The sequence below is a fragment of the Amia ocellicauda genome, chromosome 7 (assembly GCF_036373705.1).
Source record: "Amia ocellicauda isolate fAmiCal2 chromosome 7, fAmiCal2.hap1, whole genome shotgun sequence".
Lineage (NCBI taxonomy): Eukaryota > Metazoa > Chordata > Actinopteri > Amiiformes > Amiidae > Amia > Amia ocellicauda.
Window position 1 is genome coordinate 7,465,733 of NC_089856.1, and position 17,669 is coordinate 7,483,401.

The 17,669-nt window shown below is 36.3% G+C and overlaps 1 protein-coding gene across 1 annotated transcript in view; it reads right to left on the reverse strand.

Annotated features, from left to right (window-relative positions):
• Positions 1 to 17,669, reverse strand: part of LOC136752651 (complement C3) — a 65,071-nt gene that overhangs the window by 36,858 nt on the left and 10,544 nt on the right. The window contains exons 10-20 of the mRNA XM_066708143.1: positions 16,678 to 16,793; positions 14,031 to 14,174; positions 13,429 to 13,638; positions 11,570 to 11,773; positions 10,033 to 10,191; positions 7,538 to 7,667; positions 5,182 to 5,253; positions 3,923 to 4,117; positions 2,467 to 2,581; positions 986 to 1,071; positions 248 to 387 (exon numbers count right to left, since the gene is read on the reverse strand). Coding sequence (XP_066564240.1) covers positions 248 to 387; positions 986 to 1,071; positions 2,467 to 2,581; positions 3,923 to 4,117; positions 5,182 to 5,253; positions 7,538 to 7,667; positions 10,033 to 10,191; positions 11,570 to 11,773; positions 13,429 to 13,638; positions 14,031 to 14,174; positions 16,678 to 16,793 — 1,571 coding nt within the window. The remainder of the gene's footprint in view (positions 1 to 247; positions 388 to 985; positions 1,072 to 2,466; positions 2,582 to 3,922; positions 4,118 to 5,181; positions 5,254 to 7,537; positions 7,668 to 10,032; positions 10,192 to 11,569; positions 11,774 to 13,428; positions 13,639 to 14,030; positions 14,175 to 16,677; positions 16,794 to 17,669) is intronic.

The following is a 17,669-nucleotide window of genomic DNA, read 5'->3' on the forward strand; positions in this document are numbered from 1 at the left end:
GTTTAGCACATTCACGTAGGGTATAATTGGTCACCCAGTATATGTGATTAATCAGACAAATTCAATAAAAATAGTAAATATAAAGTAAAAGTAAACAATATAGTAATATGATGTACCTTTTGTTTGCTTTAGCATGTTCTGGATGTCTAAACAATTGCCAGAAGCCTTGAGGACTATGGGGAATTTACTATTTTCCTATTCAAAGTGATTGCCTGGCATACAGTATATCAAAAATAAAATAACATACTCGTATTTTCTGGTCTAAATAGTTGTAAAGTACAGCCTTAATTTCCACTTGTTCATTTCGCACTACTGAGTAGGGAAGCTTTAGATCTATGAAGAAGTCCTGCATCACTGTAATCTCATAGGGATCTGCCACACAGATTCCTGAATTGAAAAAAGTCAAAATTAATTAATGGAGAAGCTTCACATTTTTAACAAACCTTGGCATTTGGCATTGCTCTTTTTAGCTAAAGTTATTTACATACCACTTGTTACCATGCTTTAATTAAAGTGTAGAAACAACATACTGTATATATATTTTTTTTGTGAACACACTTTATCTCCAAAGTAACTGTAAAGTCAATTAATTATTCAGGTAAATTAATAGATAATTGTCACAGGGACAAAAAAAAAAAAAAACTTATTCTAAATGTATACTTTAAAAATTTGCAATTTAAATATTGAAACTAGGTTAGAGCTGTACACACTGTACAGAGGGAACACTTCTATAACATATGGAAGCACATGTTCCTTCAGAACTCCAAGTTGATCTTTGACTAATTCCTGAGCCTGGAGTAAACTAAAAGCCATTTTGATAAGAGTATCATCAAGCTATCTCTTATACACACAATAGTACTTGAGTGTTTGACTTGAGGACACTTACATCAATTCATAATTATAATCTTGAAAATACAATAAATAAAATCCAGACTGTTTTCAGTCTGTAGTTCATAGGTATACATAGGTGTCCAAATAACTTTACCTTTTTGTTCAATTAAGCTAATGGCTGTAATTTCCCAAGTGGTGATTGAATCTTTCAGGAAGTTTCTGATCTCCTTTGTAGCAAGACTTGAAAAAAACATTAAACAATTAATGCATGAAAACAGTTTCTCCAAGAAAAATAACTATCTGTATATTTTACTACTCAGAAGGTATATCAGGTTTTTTGAATGTATTTTCTTTTAGCAAAATTAAATATATATGTTATGTTTTATAATTAAACATTGTGCTCCATTGAACAGAAAATACAATAATGCAAATATTTACACCAGAGGAAGGATAAATAGTTGTAGAAAGATGTGATGGTGCTGGAAGGTGTTTAGAAACCACCATAAAAAACGGCACAAGAAAGGCAGCACCCCACAAACATACAGTACTGTGCAAAAGTTTTAGGCAGGTGTGAAAAAATGTAACGTAAGAATGCTTTCAAAAATAGACATGTTAATAGATTATATTTATCAATTAACAAAATGCAAAGTGAGTGACCAGCCTTTGCCTCCAAAACAGCATCAGTTCTTCTAGGTACACTTGCACACAGTTTTTGAAGGAACTCGGCAGGTAGGTTGGCTCAAACATCTTGGAGAACTAACCACAGTTCTTCTGTGGATTTAGGCAGCCTCAGTTGCTTCTCTCTGTTCATGTAATCCCAGACAGGCTCGATGTTGAGATCAGGGCTCTGTGGGGGCCATACCATCACTTCCAGGACTCCTTGTTCTTCTTTACGCTGAAGATAGTTCTTAATGACAGTCACTTTATGTTTGGGGTTGTTATCATGCTGCAGAATAAATTTGGGGCCAATCAGATGCCTCCCTGATGGTATTGCATGATAGATAATTATGGTGTATGACTTTTGACAGTAAACTGTCTTCAGCAACCTCACTGTGTTAGCTGAGTTTGGCTGTTCCTCACCCAGTTTTATTCCTCCTACACAGTTGTTTCTGTTTCAGTTAATTATTGTGTTTCAACCTACATATTGAACGGTTGATCATTAGCATTAGTTTTGTATAATTGTTTAATCATACACCTGACTATATGCCTACAAAGTCCCTGACTTTGTGCAAGTGAACTTAGAAGAATTAATGCTGTTTTGGCAAAGGGTGGTCACACCAAATATGGATTTGATGTAGATTTTTCTTCTGTTCACTCACTTTGCATTTAGTTCATTGATAAATATAATCTATTAACATCTATTTTTTAAAGCATTCTTACTTTACAGCATTTTTTCACACCTGCCTAAAATTTTTGCACAGTACTGTATCGGGTCTGTATTTAAGACATAATGAATATCTTAATGAGTCAAAATGTAAATTACTCAGAATTCTAAAAAGCATATGAATTTCTTTTGATCCCCATCTTTTTTCATGAATGATATTTTCATAGACATTTATTATATATGCTTCAACAATTATTATCAATTAATTTCATAATATTTTTTTGATATCAAAGTGCATTTAAAAAGAGTACCCGTCTTTCTCTGTGGCCACTCTGGGTAATGTCTCCACCTGCCACAGCCAGCTTTCTGGGAATTCAGTTCGGGACACAATTTCATCATCACTCATGTAATTATCATCTTCTTCACCTACATGGAGAAAAATGCATTGGTAAATTTTAAAGCAACACTTTTACACATTATTCAAATTACAAACACGAAGCATTTTAACTCAATGTCTTTTAGATGAGGTTAACAATCCCTGACGTGTGCCAGAGTGTGGTGCTCCACATGATCAACCCTTCTCAAAAAGTTTAACAAGGTCATTTGTTTCTAACACATTTAATCAAAACTGTTTCATATATATATATATATATATATATAAAAAAAGTGAAATTATGGTTTCTTCTTATCGTCTCCAGTATTTGGACATGAGTTTTAAGATATGTCCCACCGATCCCTGTCCTAATCCAATGTATTGGGCTGTATCAATTTAAGGAGGTACCATAATGTTTATTATAATTGATCATGGTGGTGTACTGTTGCCATTTGGTGGTTATGTAACACTTAAGATTCTACAAGGTGTTTGTTTTGGTTATGTTTATATTTAGCAATTTTTTGGATTTAGGATTTTTTGGCACCATGGCCAAAAACGTTGCGGACCCATGTAGATACATTTAGATACGTTTTGTAAATATATGATATAGCTGTTACCAGATTTAAAGCATTGATTATGGGTTGAGGCAGCACTGTGAAGGTTGTGGGTTCAAATCCCGGGTGGGGCAGTGCTGTTGTACCCTTGAGCAGGTACTTCACTTAGATTGCTCCAGTAAAATGCCCAGTTGTATAAATGGGTACAAATGTAAGTCACCCTGGATAAGAGTGTCTGCTAAATGACAAGTAATGTAATGTTCATTCATATTTGTAGAAAGCAAAAACCTTTTTTTATTTTGGGATGGGTTTTTCTGTATTATTTCCTGCTCTGATACAAAAAATAATGGTTACATTTTACAATAATGAGCACAAATTCCTAATGAATGCCACAGAAATACTCTCATGTACCTCAACAGAGTTATGATCACATGCATAACAGGGTGAAGGATAAAGTTACAGAGTAGGGTTGGGGTTAGGGCTCATACATGTGATCAACATGTTCAGTGGACACGTGTGAAGTAATCGGGTATTATTTCTGTGGTATTCAGACATGCTTTATTAGTTGAACTGTTGTGAAGTGCTACCAAAATAATTGACCAGAAACAACTATAAGTACTCATCCCTTCATGTAACAATGAGACTAGACTGACTTACTCTTCATGGTATCCCCAGATGTTTGAACATGAAACAAAACAGGAGAAGATGTAAACAATATCTGCAGAAATACTAATTGTTAAAATGGTTTATGGGCCAACATAAGAGCTAAACTGGCTCGATATGCTCAAGGATATACACACTGTAAATCACTCAAAATAAATTAACAAAAATTAAACTCACTCCGTGAAAGAATTAATATTTCCTGCCTTCCTTCCTTGTGTTTTTTGGCAATCTCTTTACAGCAGTGCAGGAAAGCAGCAACACATTCTTTACTGTCGATGATGTACTCAGCCCTCTTTTCACAGGTGTAATCCATAATATTCTCATGCATTCCATCCCGACAGCACTTTTGCAGGGATCCTGAGTAATTGCTTGCTAGAAAATGAAAATAACAGATGACTGAAATGTAATGCTAACACAGATCAAACAGCATCCAGACAATAAAAGCACAGTGGGTGGAGTAATGTGAGTAAACAAGAGAGGATTTAAGATTTTCTTTTGGAGAACTTATGCATGTGCACTAATGAATGGAGTGTATTTAGAAAATCCAAACAATAAGAAAGGCAACAAAAGTGCTTTGGTCAATGATCCTGAAATGCAAAATATTAAAAATAAAAATCCATGTAAAACTATTATTAAACAATAAATAATAGATATATGTATCAAATTAATGAACAGTGATAAAATACATAAGAAATTAATAAACATAAAAAGCAACCTACCTGACACATTAATTATGATGATGTTTATTATTAGCATACTCATTTATCCAAATGCATCTGCAAATTCTACCAAATTAACTTCAAGTTCAACACAACACATTTCAGAGAGCAATGTTTTATAAAACCAAACTAGCCAGTAACTAAATTTGTTAGACTGCACTTCTTTCCTCCCAGTCCAAGGTAGTCATGTAGTCTGACTAATTAAATCACTGATTGATTAATATCTCAATTCCTTTAATCATCACAATTAGTCATTCTATTAACACACATTGGTGTGTTATTTAAGCAGAAGCAGCTACAGAGATGTATTTAGTCATGCATTTCTTTATAACTGGTGTATTGTTTTTTAACTCCCCTTCACAGGTGCACCTGTCATTCTGTTACATTACTATCTTCATTACCAAAGATCACTGGCCTTAGTTATTAAATGGCAACCCAATGAGCGAAATGGCCCAAGTGGCTTCCTCCCAGTACTAACCTTTCTTTCATATGTTCTAAATTCTTGTGACACCTATTGCTTTCCATTTTTATTTAATATAACATTGTTACTCACCACACATTAATATGTCTGTGACAAGGCAGAAGGATTGATTCATATATCTAACAGTAATAGGTGTGAGCATTTTTGTAAATACTAAATAATACATCAAAATATGTATCAAAGCTCTATCCAGGTCTAATTTTGTCATTAAGATTGTTTGTTTGATCTGAACTTACCCAGAGATGTCATGATATCAGCCAGAATCAGAGAGCGGCGTTTTCTCTTTTGAACCTCTGGGCATTTAGGATCTAGGACAAAATATGTTGGACACATTAAATGAAAATAATGCTGTGATGTTTTGTTTATTGATCATTATTTTATATATATATATATATATATATATATATATATATATATATATATATATATATATATATATATATATATATATATAACATCTGAAATGGTTAAATAAATAAAAAATGTAATTACAATTACACATCAAAAAGTGTTTATTTAAAAAAAATATATATATATATATATATATATATATATATTATTATTATTTATTATTATTATTTTATGATTAGTTGGTAAAAAAAATTGCCCTGGAGGGGAATTTTGCATAATACTCCAGATTCCTTCTTCTCTGATTTGGATAAGATTAATATCTGTTATTGAAAGAAAACATTTTGTAACATTTTTTTACTTTCACTGAATACTGCTCCTCTCCGCTTATTCTCCTCCAAAACAGCTACAATGTATCAAGGCCTTCTTTTTGTTCTTCATCTACTTTACTCAAAGTATATAGTCATTATTAAATCTCAAATCAAAACTTTAATATAAAAATATAAAATTCACATTCAAATTTTTTCACTGAGAACTCTACCTTCTAGATAACATAGTGTGTTTTTAATTATTTGCAGTGATAGTTTTGATTTTGCACAGGCCTATACACTCACCTAAAGGATTATTAGGAACACCATACTAATACTGTGTTTGACCCCCTTTCGCCTTCAGAACTGCCTTAATTCTACGTGGCATTGATTCAACAAGGTGCTGAAAGCATTCTTTAGAAATGTTGGCCAATATTGATAGGATAGCATCTTGCAGTTGATGGAGATTTGTGGGATGCACATCCAGGGCACGAAGCTCCCGTTCAACCACATCCCAAAGATGCTCTATTGGGTTGAGATCTGGTGACTGTGGGGGCCAGTTTAGTACAGTGAACTCATTGTCATGTTCAAGAAACCAATTAGAAATGATTCGACCTTTGTGACATGGTGCATTATCCTGCTTGAAGTAGCCATCAGAGGTGGTGGTCATAAAGGGATGGACATGGTCAGAAACAATGCTCAGGTAGGCCGTGGCATTTAAACGATGCCCAATTGGCACTAAGGGGCCTAAAGTGTGCCAAGAAAACATCCCCCACACCATTACACCACCACCACCAGCCTGCACAGTGGTAACAAGGCATGATGGATCCATGTTCTCATTCTGTTTACGCCAAATTCTGACTCTACCATCTGAATGTCTCAACAGAAATCGAGACTCATCAGACCAGGCAACATTTTTCCAGTCTTCAACTGTCCAATTTTGGTGAGCTTGTGCAAATTGTAGCCTCTTTTTCCTATTTGTAGTGGAGATGAGTGGTACCCGGTGGGGTCTTCTGCTGTTGTAGCCCATCTGCCTCAAGGTTGTATGTGTTGTGGCTTCACAAATGCTTTGCTGCATACCTTGGTTGTAACGAGTGGTTATTTCAGTCAAAGTTGCTCTTCTATCAGCTTGAATCAGTCGGCCCATTCTCCTCTGACCTCTAGCATCAACAAGGCATTTTCACCCACAGGACTGCCGCATACTGGATGTTTTTCCCTTTTCACACCATTCTTTGTAAACCCTAGAAATGGTTGTGCGTGAAAATCCCAGTAACTGAGCAGATTGTGAAATACTCAGACCGGCCCGTCTGGCACCAACAACCATGCCACGCTCAAAATTGCTTAAATCACCTTTCTTTCCCATTCAGACATTCAGTTTGGAGTTCAGGAGATTGTCTTGACCAGGACCACACCCCTAAATGCATTGAAGCAACTGCCATGTGATTGGTTGGTTAGATAATTGCATTAATGAGAAATTGAACAGGTGTTCCTAATATTCCTTTAGGTGAGTGTATACATTAAAGGAGAAAATCACATTGATTTTTACTGACAATGTTGAAGATGGTGCCCAATTTGGCAGGTTCCCCAAGGGCAAACTCAGGCTGGGATTAAATCAAAACTTTGACCCACCTGCTAATAGAAAACTACAGAACTGTACTCAGTTGTGGCTTCATTTTTAGTAAGATGCCACTTTATTCTAATCATAAATATAACCACTATAATGTACAGGTTTGTAGTTTGTTATTAGCACGTGGGTTTTAATTTAGTTTTAAATTTAGTTTTAATTTTATCCGGTCCTTAATCTAAACATTTTTTATGTCAAGATTAAACCATGCATTTAATTTGCAAAAAAACAAACAAACATTTTTTTTATATGAAAGGTATAACAAATCTTTTTTTTGATACGAAAGGTAAAGATTATGAAATGTGAAATTACCTGATCTAGATTTTGTACCATCACCAGTGCTTAGTTGAAACAAAAGCCCAGCATCATAAAAGACACCCATATTGTCGCTGCCACTTCCAGCTGTACAGCCAATGTCATTCTTCTCTATGGTGTCCCAGATCTAATAAGAGACAAGTGTACCTTTCAAAAAAAATGCTGCTGCATTCTAGTAATAAAGATTTATGTCCTGTCATTTCTTTGTCAATACCTTCCTATACAATTCAGTGTAATTTAGGGCAGGATTAAATAAAAAATGCTCAACACGAGGAAATAAAACACAACTTTCACATCGCCCCTTCTAGAAAACTATACTCAGGTTGGGATTAAATCTTAACTTTGACCCACCCACTAATTCTCAGTTGCGGCTTCATTTCTAATAAGATGCCGCTTTCTTCTAATCAGAAATGTAACCGCTATGATGTACAGCTTTGTAATTTGCCATTAGCAGATGGGTCAAAGTTTTGATTTAATCTGGCCCTCAGTCGTGGTTTCAGTTGTAGTTAGATAGTTAGAGTAGGCACTTTCTTCATTTTTGATGTAATTGCCATTATGTACAGTTTTGTAGTTTGCTATTAGCGGCTGGTCAAAATTGTTTTTTATTCCGCCCAACAATACAATGGGTGTGATCACATTTTCGCTGTATTAAATCAAGAAAATACCTGCGAGAAAACAACCTGAAAATGCTCTTACAGCTCCATGGGTTTATTCACGGCCTCCGTGGTTCTGTGTGTCCACTGGAAATAACTGCTAATTGCTACAGTAACCGCAATACAGGTGTACAGTGCCCGTAGAAAATTAATGCCCAACGTCCAAACAAACGAAATGTTGCCTATTGTTTGTGCACAAAGATTAAATAGTCACATTTACACTGCCATTTCTGATCCAGATCAAGTGCATTGGTAGAATTTGTTCATGCTCAGAAATGGCAGTGTAAACGCTCAGCAATCAGAACAAATGTACCTCTCACAGAGATGGTATAGATCTGGATCAAATACATTGGTAGCATTTGATCCTGGCTGTGACCAACTCAAGTTCTGGCATGCACTGCGGTGATATTTGTTTTAAAGGCAGAGGGTGGGAATAAACACCCTACACATCAGTGGAGCAGATAAGAGGACACTTCCCTACTGCCCATATTATAAATACAATATTGTCAAAATTAACAAACAGTTTTTGATATAGCTCTGTTTTCTAAAGGACTAATTTAATATATCCATATCATTAATTTACAAGCTAGTGCGGCGGTGTTATAAAGGCAGGAGGCAAAAGGCATCAGTGGCTCAGATAAGAGAAACTTCCCATAATATATATAAAATATTGTTAAAATTAACACTAATGGCTTGTTAGAAAAAATATATAATTGTAGTTTAATTTAAAATATTTCAGCTGTGAAAAGTTAAGTTAGCAAAACATGTCTGTATATTTATATAAAATGCTTTGGTGCGTTGGTTTTACTTGACAGGATAATTCGTAATGAGATAAAACTACAGTTTTTGATACAGCCCTGTTCTAAAGGACTAATTTAATATATGCATATAATTAAGTTTGGACTTGCCTGCTAGTGCACATGCAAGGACTCCTGTGGTGATTGAAGGTTAATCCTGATCAAATGGTAGTGTAAATGCGACACCACTGATACTGATCAAATGTACTGATGCTTTTGATCCGGATCAGAAATGGTAGTGTTAAAGTGCCTAATACATTGATATTGAATGTGATTTTATATTATGTTTTGTCAGCAATGTGTTAGTGTTTGTTTCGGTTATGTTTTCTGTGTATTTGTTCATTACTTATTTGCTTAATTCACTCGTTCGTTTATTCTGCTCTTGCTTTTGTTAGTTGTTCTCAAAAACTCTTTTATTTATTAAAAATGGTTTCCTTCTTATAAAAGACCTTTTGTGGGAGTAGTGCCTACTATGGTGTAAATATTAAATCTCACTATAATGGTATGTATATCCAGCCTATATCCTATATAAGAGGGATGTTTCCAGACATGATACATTCCGAATTAGTTTATCAAGTTTTACATGAAACAGAAAATGTGGGTTGTGTTCCTTTCAATTTTAACAGGAGAAAATGCACTGCCCAGTGAACAAACAGCTTATTCCAACAGAAGGGCAAATGCTATGCAGGCTGGTATCCGTTTATATTAGGTTAGCATACATATTCTTGTTAAAATATATCTGCATAACAGCAGTTCTCAAGTTAAGCATTAATTGTTGTCACATCCAGATACTGCGTAGAAATCCATGTAAACATAATTTCTAACAGTGTATGTACAGTAGAACCACAAAGTAACGCACTCACCACAGATTTAATGTGTTTTCTAATTTATGCATTTTGTAATAGAAGTTTGGACATATCAGCACAGGGTTTCAATAATTAAAGCATCTCTATAGCTATATATTGTAGTATTTCAGGGGTAGCAGCCACGACCGGCATCGTTCTCCCGCAACTACTGTATTACTATTAGTTTTTCTTCTTACCTTAGGTTGTGACAGTCTGTTTTTGCTGTTTAAAACATAGACTGCCTTATCAACTGCAACCAGTCCAACCTTCGCCCCTGGGTCACCTGTTATCGTCATACTGAATGGCTTGCGTGGTCTGTATGATGAAACCCTGTCACTACCTGAACTAACACGAAGCTTTGGGCAGAAAGAGATCAAAATCAAGAGTAATTCAAGACCAGGCATTACGTATGTGCATAAAAACAGTTCATGATCCCTGGATGTTAATGTATTGAGTGCTTCCCACTCTTTCCCAAGTTAAATTACTTAACTGTTGGCAGTGGCGTAGTAAAGGGGGGAGGAAAGGTGCTGACGATTCAGAGGGCCCTGCGAGGGGAGGGGCTGCACGTCTTGTCGGCAGGGCCTATGCAGCAGGGACGTGCCTATTTGTCGCGATCTCCCCTCAACCTATCCAAGGCGTGATCCGGAACTTGGAACTCAGACTGCATCTCGGCAGCAATCCTCCCCCCCCCGACTGTACTTCTTCAGAAGCACCCCCCCAGGACCACATATCGCCAGCACCAAACCCCTCCCCCAGGACCACACTTCACCAGCAGCGCCACTGCCCCCCGGACCACCCTTTTTTCTTTCATGGGGCCCTGAAATCCTTGCTACGCCACTGACTGTTGGACTCGTCAATTGATTTATTGACAGAAATTGTCTATTACATCTTACTAAAAATAGACCTTGTTTTAAGGAAATGGGATAGCCATTCACTGTGTTTGTCTTGTCTGCCTGTGTTTTTGCCTGTAGGAAAGCGGGGACTTGATCAAAGGAGACAACGGAAATACATCAAATTTACTTTGGTTATTGTTATATAGATAATAGAGAGAAACAATAATGTGGTTAATTTAAGACATAAAAAGTAACCTCAACAAAAGTAACACATGTAAATATTTTTATAAATGTTCTTTGCTGTATAAAATACTGTATATACACTTTTTGGGATATTTATTTCTTCCAAAAATGTTGAAATACCAGAACTAAGGACTGGAATGGAATTAATTTAATTTTGCCACTGTGAGAAATATATCCCTGGCAACAATCAGTATATAAGAATATTATTAATATACTTCTTTGATTTTATAAATATGTAGGTTGTATACTATAAAACACTTTATGTTATGATAATTATTAGTGATAATAAAAGTTACAAGATAATAATTTAGGCAAAACCACATTTGCACTGCATTTGATGCAAATAATCAAATGTAAAGCAATGGTACATTTTTATATTAAGCTGTTACCTATCCATCACAGGTCCCCATTTGACAATTTAGTATTTATTTTGCAGCTGCTTAAAGATTACAGAAATGGGTTAAGTATTGTACGACTGGAGAGTAATGGTATTTCTGAACAAAACATTTTAAAAGGGGTTGCTAATCACTACCAAATACAGTTTTCTGTATTTGAATTTCAATGCCTGTCAATCTGTAATCTCCATCTCCTCCTTCGTCTTCCAATGTGTTTATAGTCACATTATGTTGATAACAAAGCTTATACACTGGATACTCACTGTTCCCATGCATGTCTTCTTTACATCCACCAAGACCGAGTCCGAAACAACCTCAATTCTTCCTGCATTTGTCACATAATAATAAGCCACAAATCGGAAAGAGGGGATCATGTCTTTTTCAATAAGTAATGATAGTGTGACAAGTGACTGTCCAGGAGATCTGAGTTGCCGTCCAGCTTTAAGAATTTGTCCTTTGTTTAAAATCTGTTGGAGCATAACAGATACGGGACTTAGAACATACAAAACAAAACAAACCTTACCAAAAATACAAATCTCAATGCATAACTTCTACATGATGACGTCTAGGTAGATAGAGAGAGCTTTTCAGTAATTAATTGATCTAACATCAGGGTATGAGGTAAACACTTTCTCTTCTTTTTTCTGAATACATAAAAAATATATATTTCAAAGATATGTATACATTTAAATATTATTTAAATGATAAACAGGAGATAAAGATATGTTTCTGCATAACTAAGTGCAGTATCACTTTAATTTATAGACACATACAGACGGGTGACAAATTAAAGAAAAAGCAAAGATAAAGTGTCTCAGTAAGGTGTTGGGCCACCACGAGCCGCCAGAACAGCTTCAACACTCTTGGCACAGATTCTGCGAGTTTCTAGACTCTACTGGAGGGATGAACACCATTCTGCCAAAAGATATTCCCTCATTTGGTGTTTTGATGACGGTGGTGGAGAACGCTGTCTAACACGTCGGTCCAAAATCTCCTATAAGTATTCAATTGGGTTGAGATCTGGTGACTGCGAAGGCCATAGCATATGATTCACATCATTTTCATACTCAACAAACCTTTCAGTGAGCCCTCATGCCCTGTGGACGGGGGCATTGTCATCCTGGAAGAGACCACTTCCATCAAGATAGAAATGTTTCACCATAGGATATTGGTGATCACTCAGAATTACTTTATAATGATTTGAAGTGACCCTTCTCTCTAAAAGACCATGCCAGGAAAATGCCCCCCACAGCATAACAGAGCCTCCGGACCCTTTCACTGTAGGGGTCAAGCAGTCAGGCCTGTAGCATTCTTTTGGTGTCGCCACACGTGTACTCGCCCACTCGAGAATATGGTGAAGGATGACCATATCACTTTTTTCCACACCTCTTTAGACCAGTGCCTATGGTTTTTGCACCACTGAACTCTCAAATTTGCATCTGTCTTCATAATGAGGGGTTTATGAACCCTATTATAACTTCCCTCTCTGTGTAGTTCTTGACAGACTGTTCTTGCTGACAGTCTTGTCACGTCCTGCATTGACATTCTCAGTCACCTGGGAAAGAGTTGCTCTTCTGTTTTTCCTTACATATCGCAGAAATGCACGAGCATCACAGTCATCGAATGTGCACCTTCAACCACAATTTCCACTGATGTCTTTCCCATAGATCTAAACGCAGATGTAACTTTAGTCACTGTTCCTATTGAAACACTAGCTAGTTGAGCATTCTTTGTGACTGAAGCTCCTGCCATTCATGCCCCAATAATGACCCCTCTTTCAAAGTCACTTAGAGCCTTTTCTCTTGCCATCTTGATCCAAAATCTAGGTCAACTGGACCTGCTCAGCATTTCTATTATTTCCAAAGAGCATGATAGGATGTTAATTGCTTAATTGTATCATGCAGTACACCTGTTTGAAGGCATCTGCATTCGTTATGTTCCTCCACTCATTTATTCAGGTTTTTCCTTTAATTTGTCACCCGTCTGTATATGCAGGAATAATTGCAGAAAGGCTTCTTGACAAGTCTTACCAACAGAGCATTAATTAAAATAAGAAACATAAAAAATACCCTCCGATGTATTATTCAATTTATAGGATCTATATATATTAAACAATACATACCAGATACGAAAAGTACTTAATCTGTTCTTGCATCCCTGGGCTATTGCCAAGATTGAAATTAATCTGGAGATTTCTTCCAGGCTCCAATTCAGCTGCCTGGATACCAATATGTAGGTAATTTTTTGAATTTTGTTGTGTCTTATATGGCAAGGCAACCATATTTTCTGTAGCCTGACGCTCTGCCTTGAGAACTGGTACTCTTGTTGTCACCTGCAGAAAAGCAGAACACAAGAATACTTTCAGACAAAAATACAAATCTATAAGTAAACAGTTTAGCCAGCGATTGATGCTTTGATTTGGTAGTTTTTGTAAGTTTATAGTTTTCTAAAGTGAAAGCAACCAACCCATTCACAAGAATCAGTGAGATACATCCAAACCTAAGCTGAACTACTAACTATCATTCTGGGCATTAAATAATGAGACTGATCTAATAGTTTTCGATAACAATATTTCATTATTGTAGTCACTAAACCCCCACAATATTAGTATCTGATTACTTATTACTTTTCCTCCTCTTCTAAAATAGTTTAGAAATATGTACAGACAATGCAAAATACACTGCAGGCCATAAACATGAAAAAATAAATACTTTCAGTACATACAGTGATGTCTAGACGTGAACTGCCCCCTGCAGTATTAATGGTCATCCTTGTTGTCCCATCAGCTTGGGTTCTTGAAGTCTCTCCAGTTTGAACCGCAACATCAATGTTTTTGGCTGGTGAGCCATCTGGATTTGTCACAAGAACCTTTAAATTCACATTGATGAAAGATATGTTAAGACCTTTCTGTACTTTCTGAATGTTCATTCAAAAGTGTATAAATATGAAATCAGTTTAATTCTGAAATTTCAGATAGATCAGATAAAAAAAAATCTTTATATATATATTTATTTTTTTGTTGTTGTTTAATAAACAAAAGTGATTGATACACTAACAGTAATGATGAATTATTGAGGGGGGTGTAGAACGATAGTGGGGGTGGGGTTGAGAGACTAAGAGCAAGACTGTAGCGAGAGCAAGAGCAAGAGCTTTTGTGTTTTGGGTTGTACTTTCTTTTTGACATTCAAGCATTTGTTTTGGCAGGCGGCACACTTTTATTATATATATAGCTTCGGCATACACTGAAATATTATGTTTAAGGTATGGGCAGATTAACTTAATTTCCCAAAAGAAGCTCCAGGTTTAAAGCACCAGGGCAGAGCTTCAAACATTTTCATAACAATGGACTTAGCAGCATGGTCATTGCTAAGCTCGTTGCTAGGAATGACATTCGATTGACCTAACCCACTGAATCTGCAAATACCTAGATAAAAAGCCCTCAAATCATAATTGTTGTGGAGAGTAATACTTAATTGTCGACATGTGACTGAAGGTCACTTTAACGTATCAGAAGTTATAGAATTATAACTTTTATTGGTTGTTGTTTTGACATAATCGATAACGGAGCTACATTAGCAAGTGTGAAGTGGCACAGGTTGTGTATGGTGGCTTAAAGATGCTAACAATTGTTTGTCCATGCATTCCCAGAATGTGTGTTTCTCGAAGCCTTTTGTTATACAAACTGTGCTATTTCAATGTGTATTAAAAAAAATGTATACACATTTTTTTAGTGTTTCTTTTAAAGTGACTTAGTTGTAATGTGTTTGATTGACCACTTCATTTTTTTCTGCTGAATTCTGCTATTCTGTCCATGTTCTCTGCAAAGCAAATTTCATTGGGCCCTACATAAATCACCCTGGGTAAGAGCAATGTTTATTTCACGTATACAAATTAATCATTTAGCCATCTATATTATTTCTAGGCTGATGGAACATGTACTGTGTTTGATCTTGCTTACAGCCTATTTGAATTACAGTTGATTAAACATGAGGAAGGTGGAGAAGAAAAATGAATCGTTGGATAAGAAACTGGCTATGGGTGTGAACTTCGATATTTAGTTGATACATCTACATTTGAATATCAAGGTTCCAAGCATATAGTGTTAAACTGGATCTGTTTATTTATTTCTATTAACAGCAATTAATCTGTAATTAACAAAAAAAATGTATTATCTACACAGTACTTAAAAAATAATAATGCATTAAAATGTCCTAACAGCATTGCACTGCATATTTGCAAAAATGTTCTACTTTGCCTACAGTTTGGAGGAGCGTACCTCTGGCTATGTATCACAGCTCTACACAGAGGGTCTGTGGCACTGTCTGTCACTGCATGACTGCAGCGGGTGGCATTAGTGATGTTTGGTCCTAATAAATCAATTAGATAATTCCTTGCCGACTGAATCTGTAACGCTCAAATAAATAATCATCCGTATGATTTATAGGATCTATAATCTCTTTAATCTCTTGTTTCTCACCGAAAGCCTTATTAACATTGCTCCCACATCTATCTGCTTGGAACGTGCATCTTTGTTGGGGCTGTGTTTTAATTGGGCAGGATTAAATATATTCAGATTCTTAGAAAATCATATCTTTATGCCAAGTTATCCTGAAACTTTGCCAGCTAACCTACTTATCCATGTACAAAGAACAGACCCCAGGTCTGAAGGGAATGTCCTACTCAGAGAGACTGAGGGAACTGAACCTTTTCACCCTGGAACAGAGGAGACTATGTGGGGACTTGATTCAAGTCTTCAAAATCAGGAAAGGCATCGACCACATCAAACCAGAGGAGCTTTTCCAGATCGGCGGGGACACACGCACCCGGGGACACACGCACCCGGGGACACACGCACCCGGGGACACAAATGGAAATTGGGCTTCAAGGCATTCAAGACAGAAAACAGGAGACACTTCTTCACACAGAGAGTCGTCACAATCTGGAACAAACTCCCCAGCGATGTGGTTGAAGCCGACAATTTGGGAACATTAAAAAATAGACTGGACGTGATCCTTGGATCACTTAGTTATTAATGGACAACAAACAAGCACAATGGGTTGAAAGGCCTCCTCTTGTTTGTAAACTTTCTTATGTTCTTATGTTCTAATCATTTTAAGTGACTTATTTATTTATTGCAAAATTGCCATTGAAAGTATGGTTTCCTTTAAATTTATTTCAATGACAGACTAAAGACTTGGGTTAACATTGTTTTTAATGCCAATGCTTTAATGTTTTTGTGGGGGGGATAATTGAGGTCCACAGATAAAATAATGTAGAAATTATTATTATTCACATTTTTCAAGGCAAACATATGTATAAGTAGTGATCAATTAAATACAATAAAATAATATATATAGAGAGAGTAAATTACCATGACATCAAATGGCATTCCCGGCTTGAAGTATTTAGGAGTCTTTGTGAAATGAATAGTGTAAGGGGATTTAACAATTTGGATTCCTCTCCTCTCTCCTTCAACCATGTCACTGCCTGTGAAGACAAAGTGGCAATTATAAACAGTGTTAGTGTTAGGTTTGAGATACAAAACTATCTTCAATGAAACAGCACAAAACTCATGTAAAATTATACAGCTTATTCAGTTTCCTAAAGCCCAGTGGACCTCAAACTAAGGGGTGATGTATAACGTTACGGCAGTTGTTGGTAAAGCATAATTTCTTCTGAACCTGTTTGTTTATTTTACAGCATGCTAGCTGTTGTAAAACTACTTTCAAACACATTTACCCCAGGATTGTTTAATAGACTATTTGATACCAACATGGAACAATATCTTCCAATATGTTTGGCTAGCCAGAGGCCATTTATCTTTTATGGAAAAAGTAATTTTGTTGCATGCTAGTCAGGCCTGCTCACTGCACTTCCCCTATTCCCCACTTGAGGTCATCCTCATCATCCGAATACTAGCCAGTCTCCCTCTCCAAATTACCAATCATCCAATTGTCATTCCACATCACCATGTCCACTTGTCCCAACATCCCTCTGCACTCATTGTTTCTACCTCTCCCTACCAGCCCTACTGCCTTCACTCTGCCCTGCACTTAAACCCCTGTTTGCCCTTCAGTCACTGCTAAGTCTTGTCTTCATTCCAGAGTTATTTCTAAGCATTCCCACATTGCCAGTCTCTTAGTGTTCTTGACCTCTCGCTTGCTCCTTATGACCTCCCCTTTTGAATCTGCCTGTTTTGCCTGTCTGCCCAATCGATTTACCTCTTGACTGTCCTTGACAATGATTATTGGATCTCCCTTTTGTAACTTTGCCAGCCTTCTGGTTGAGTTCACACCTGAATCCACCCCTGTTATTCTCCGACACATGACAATGCTACACTGATGAAAGGGGAAATGTATATCT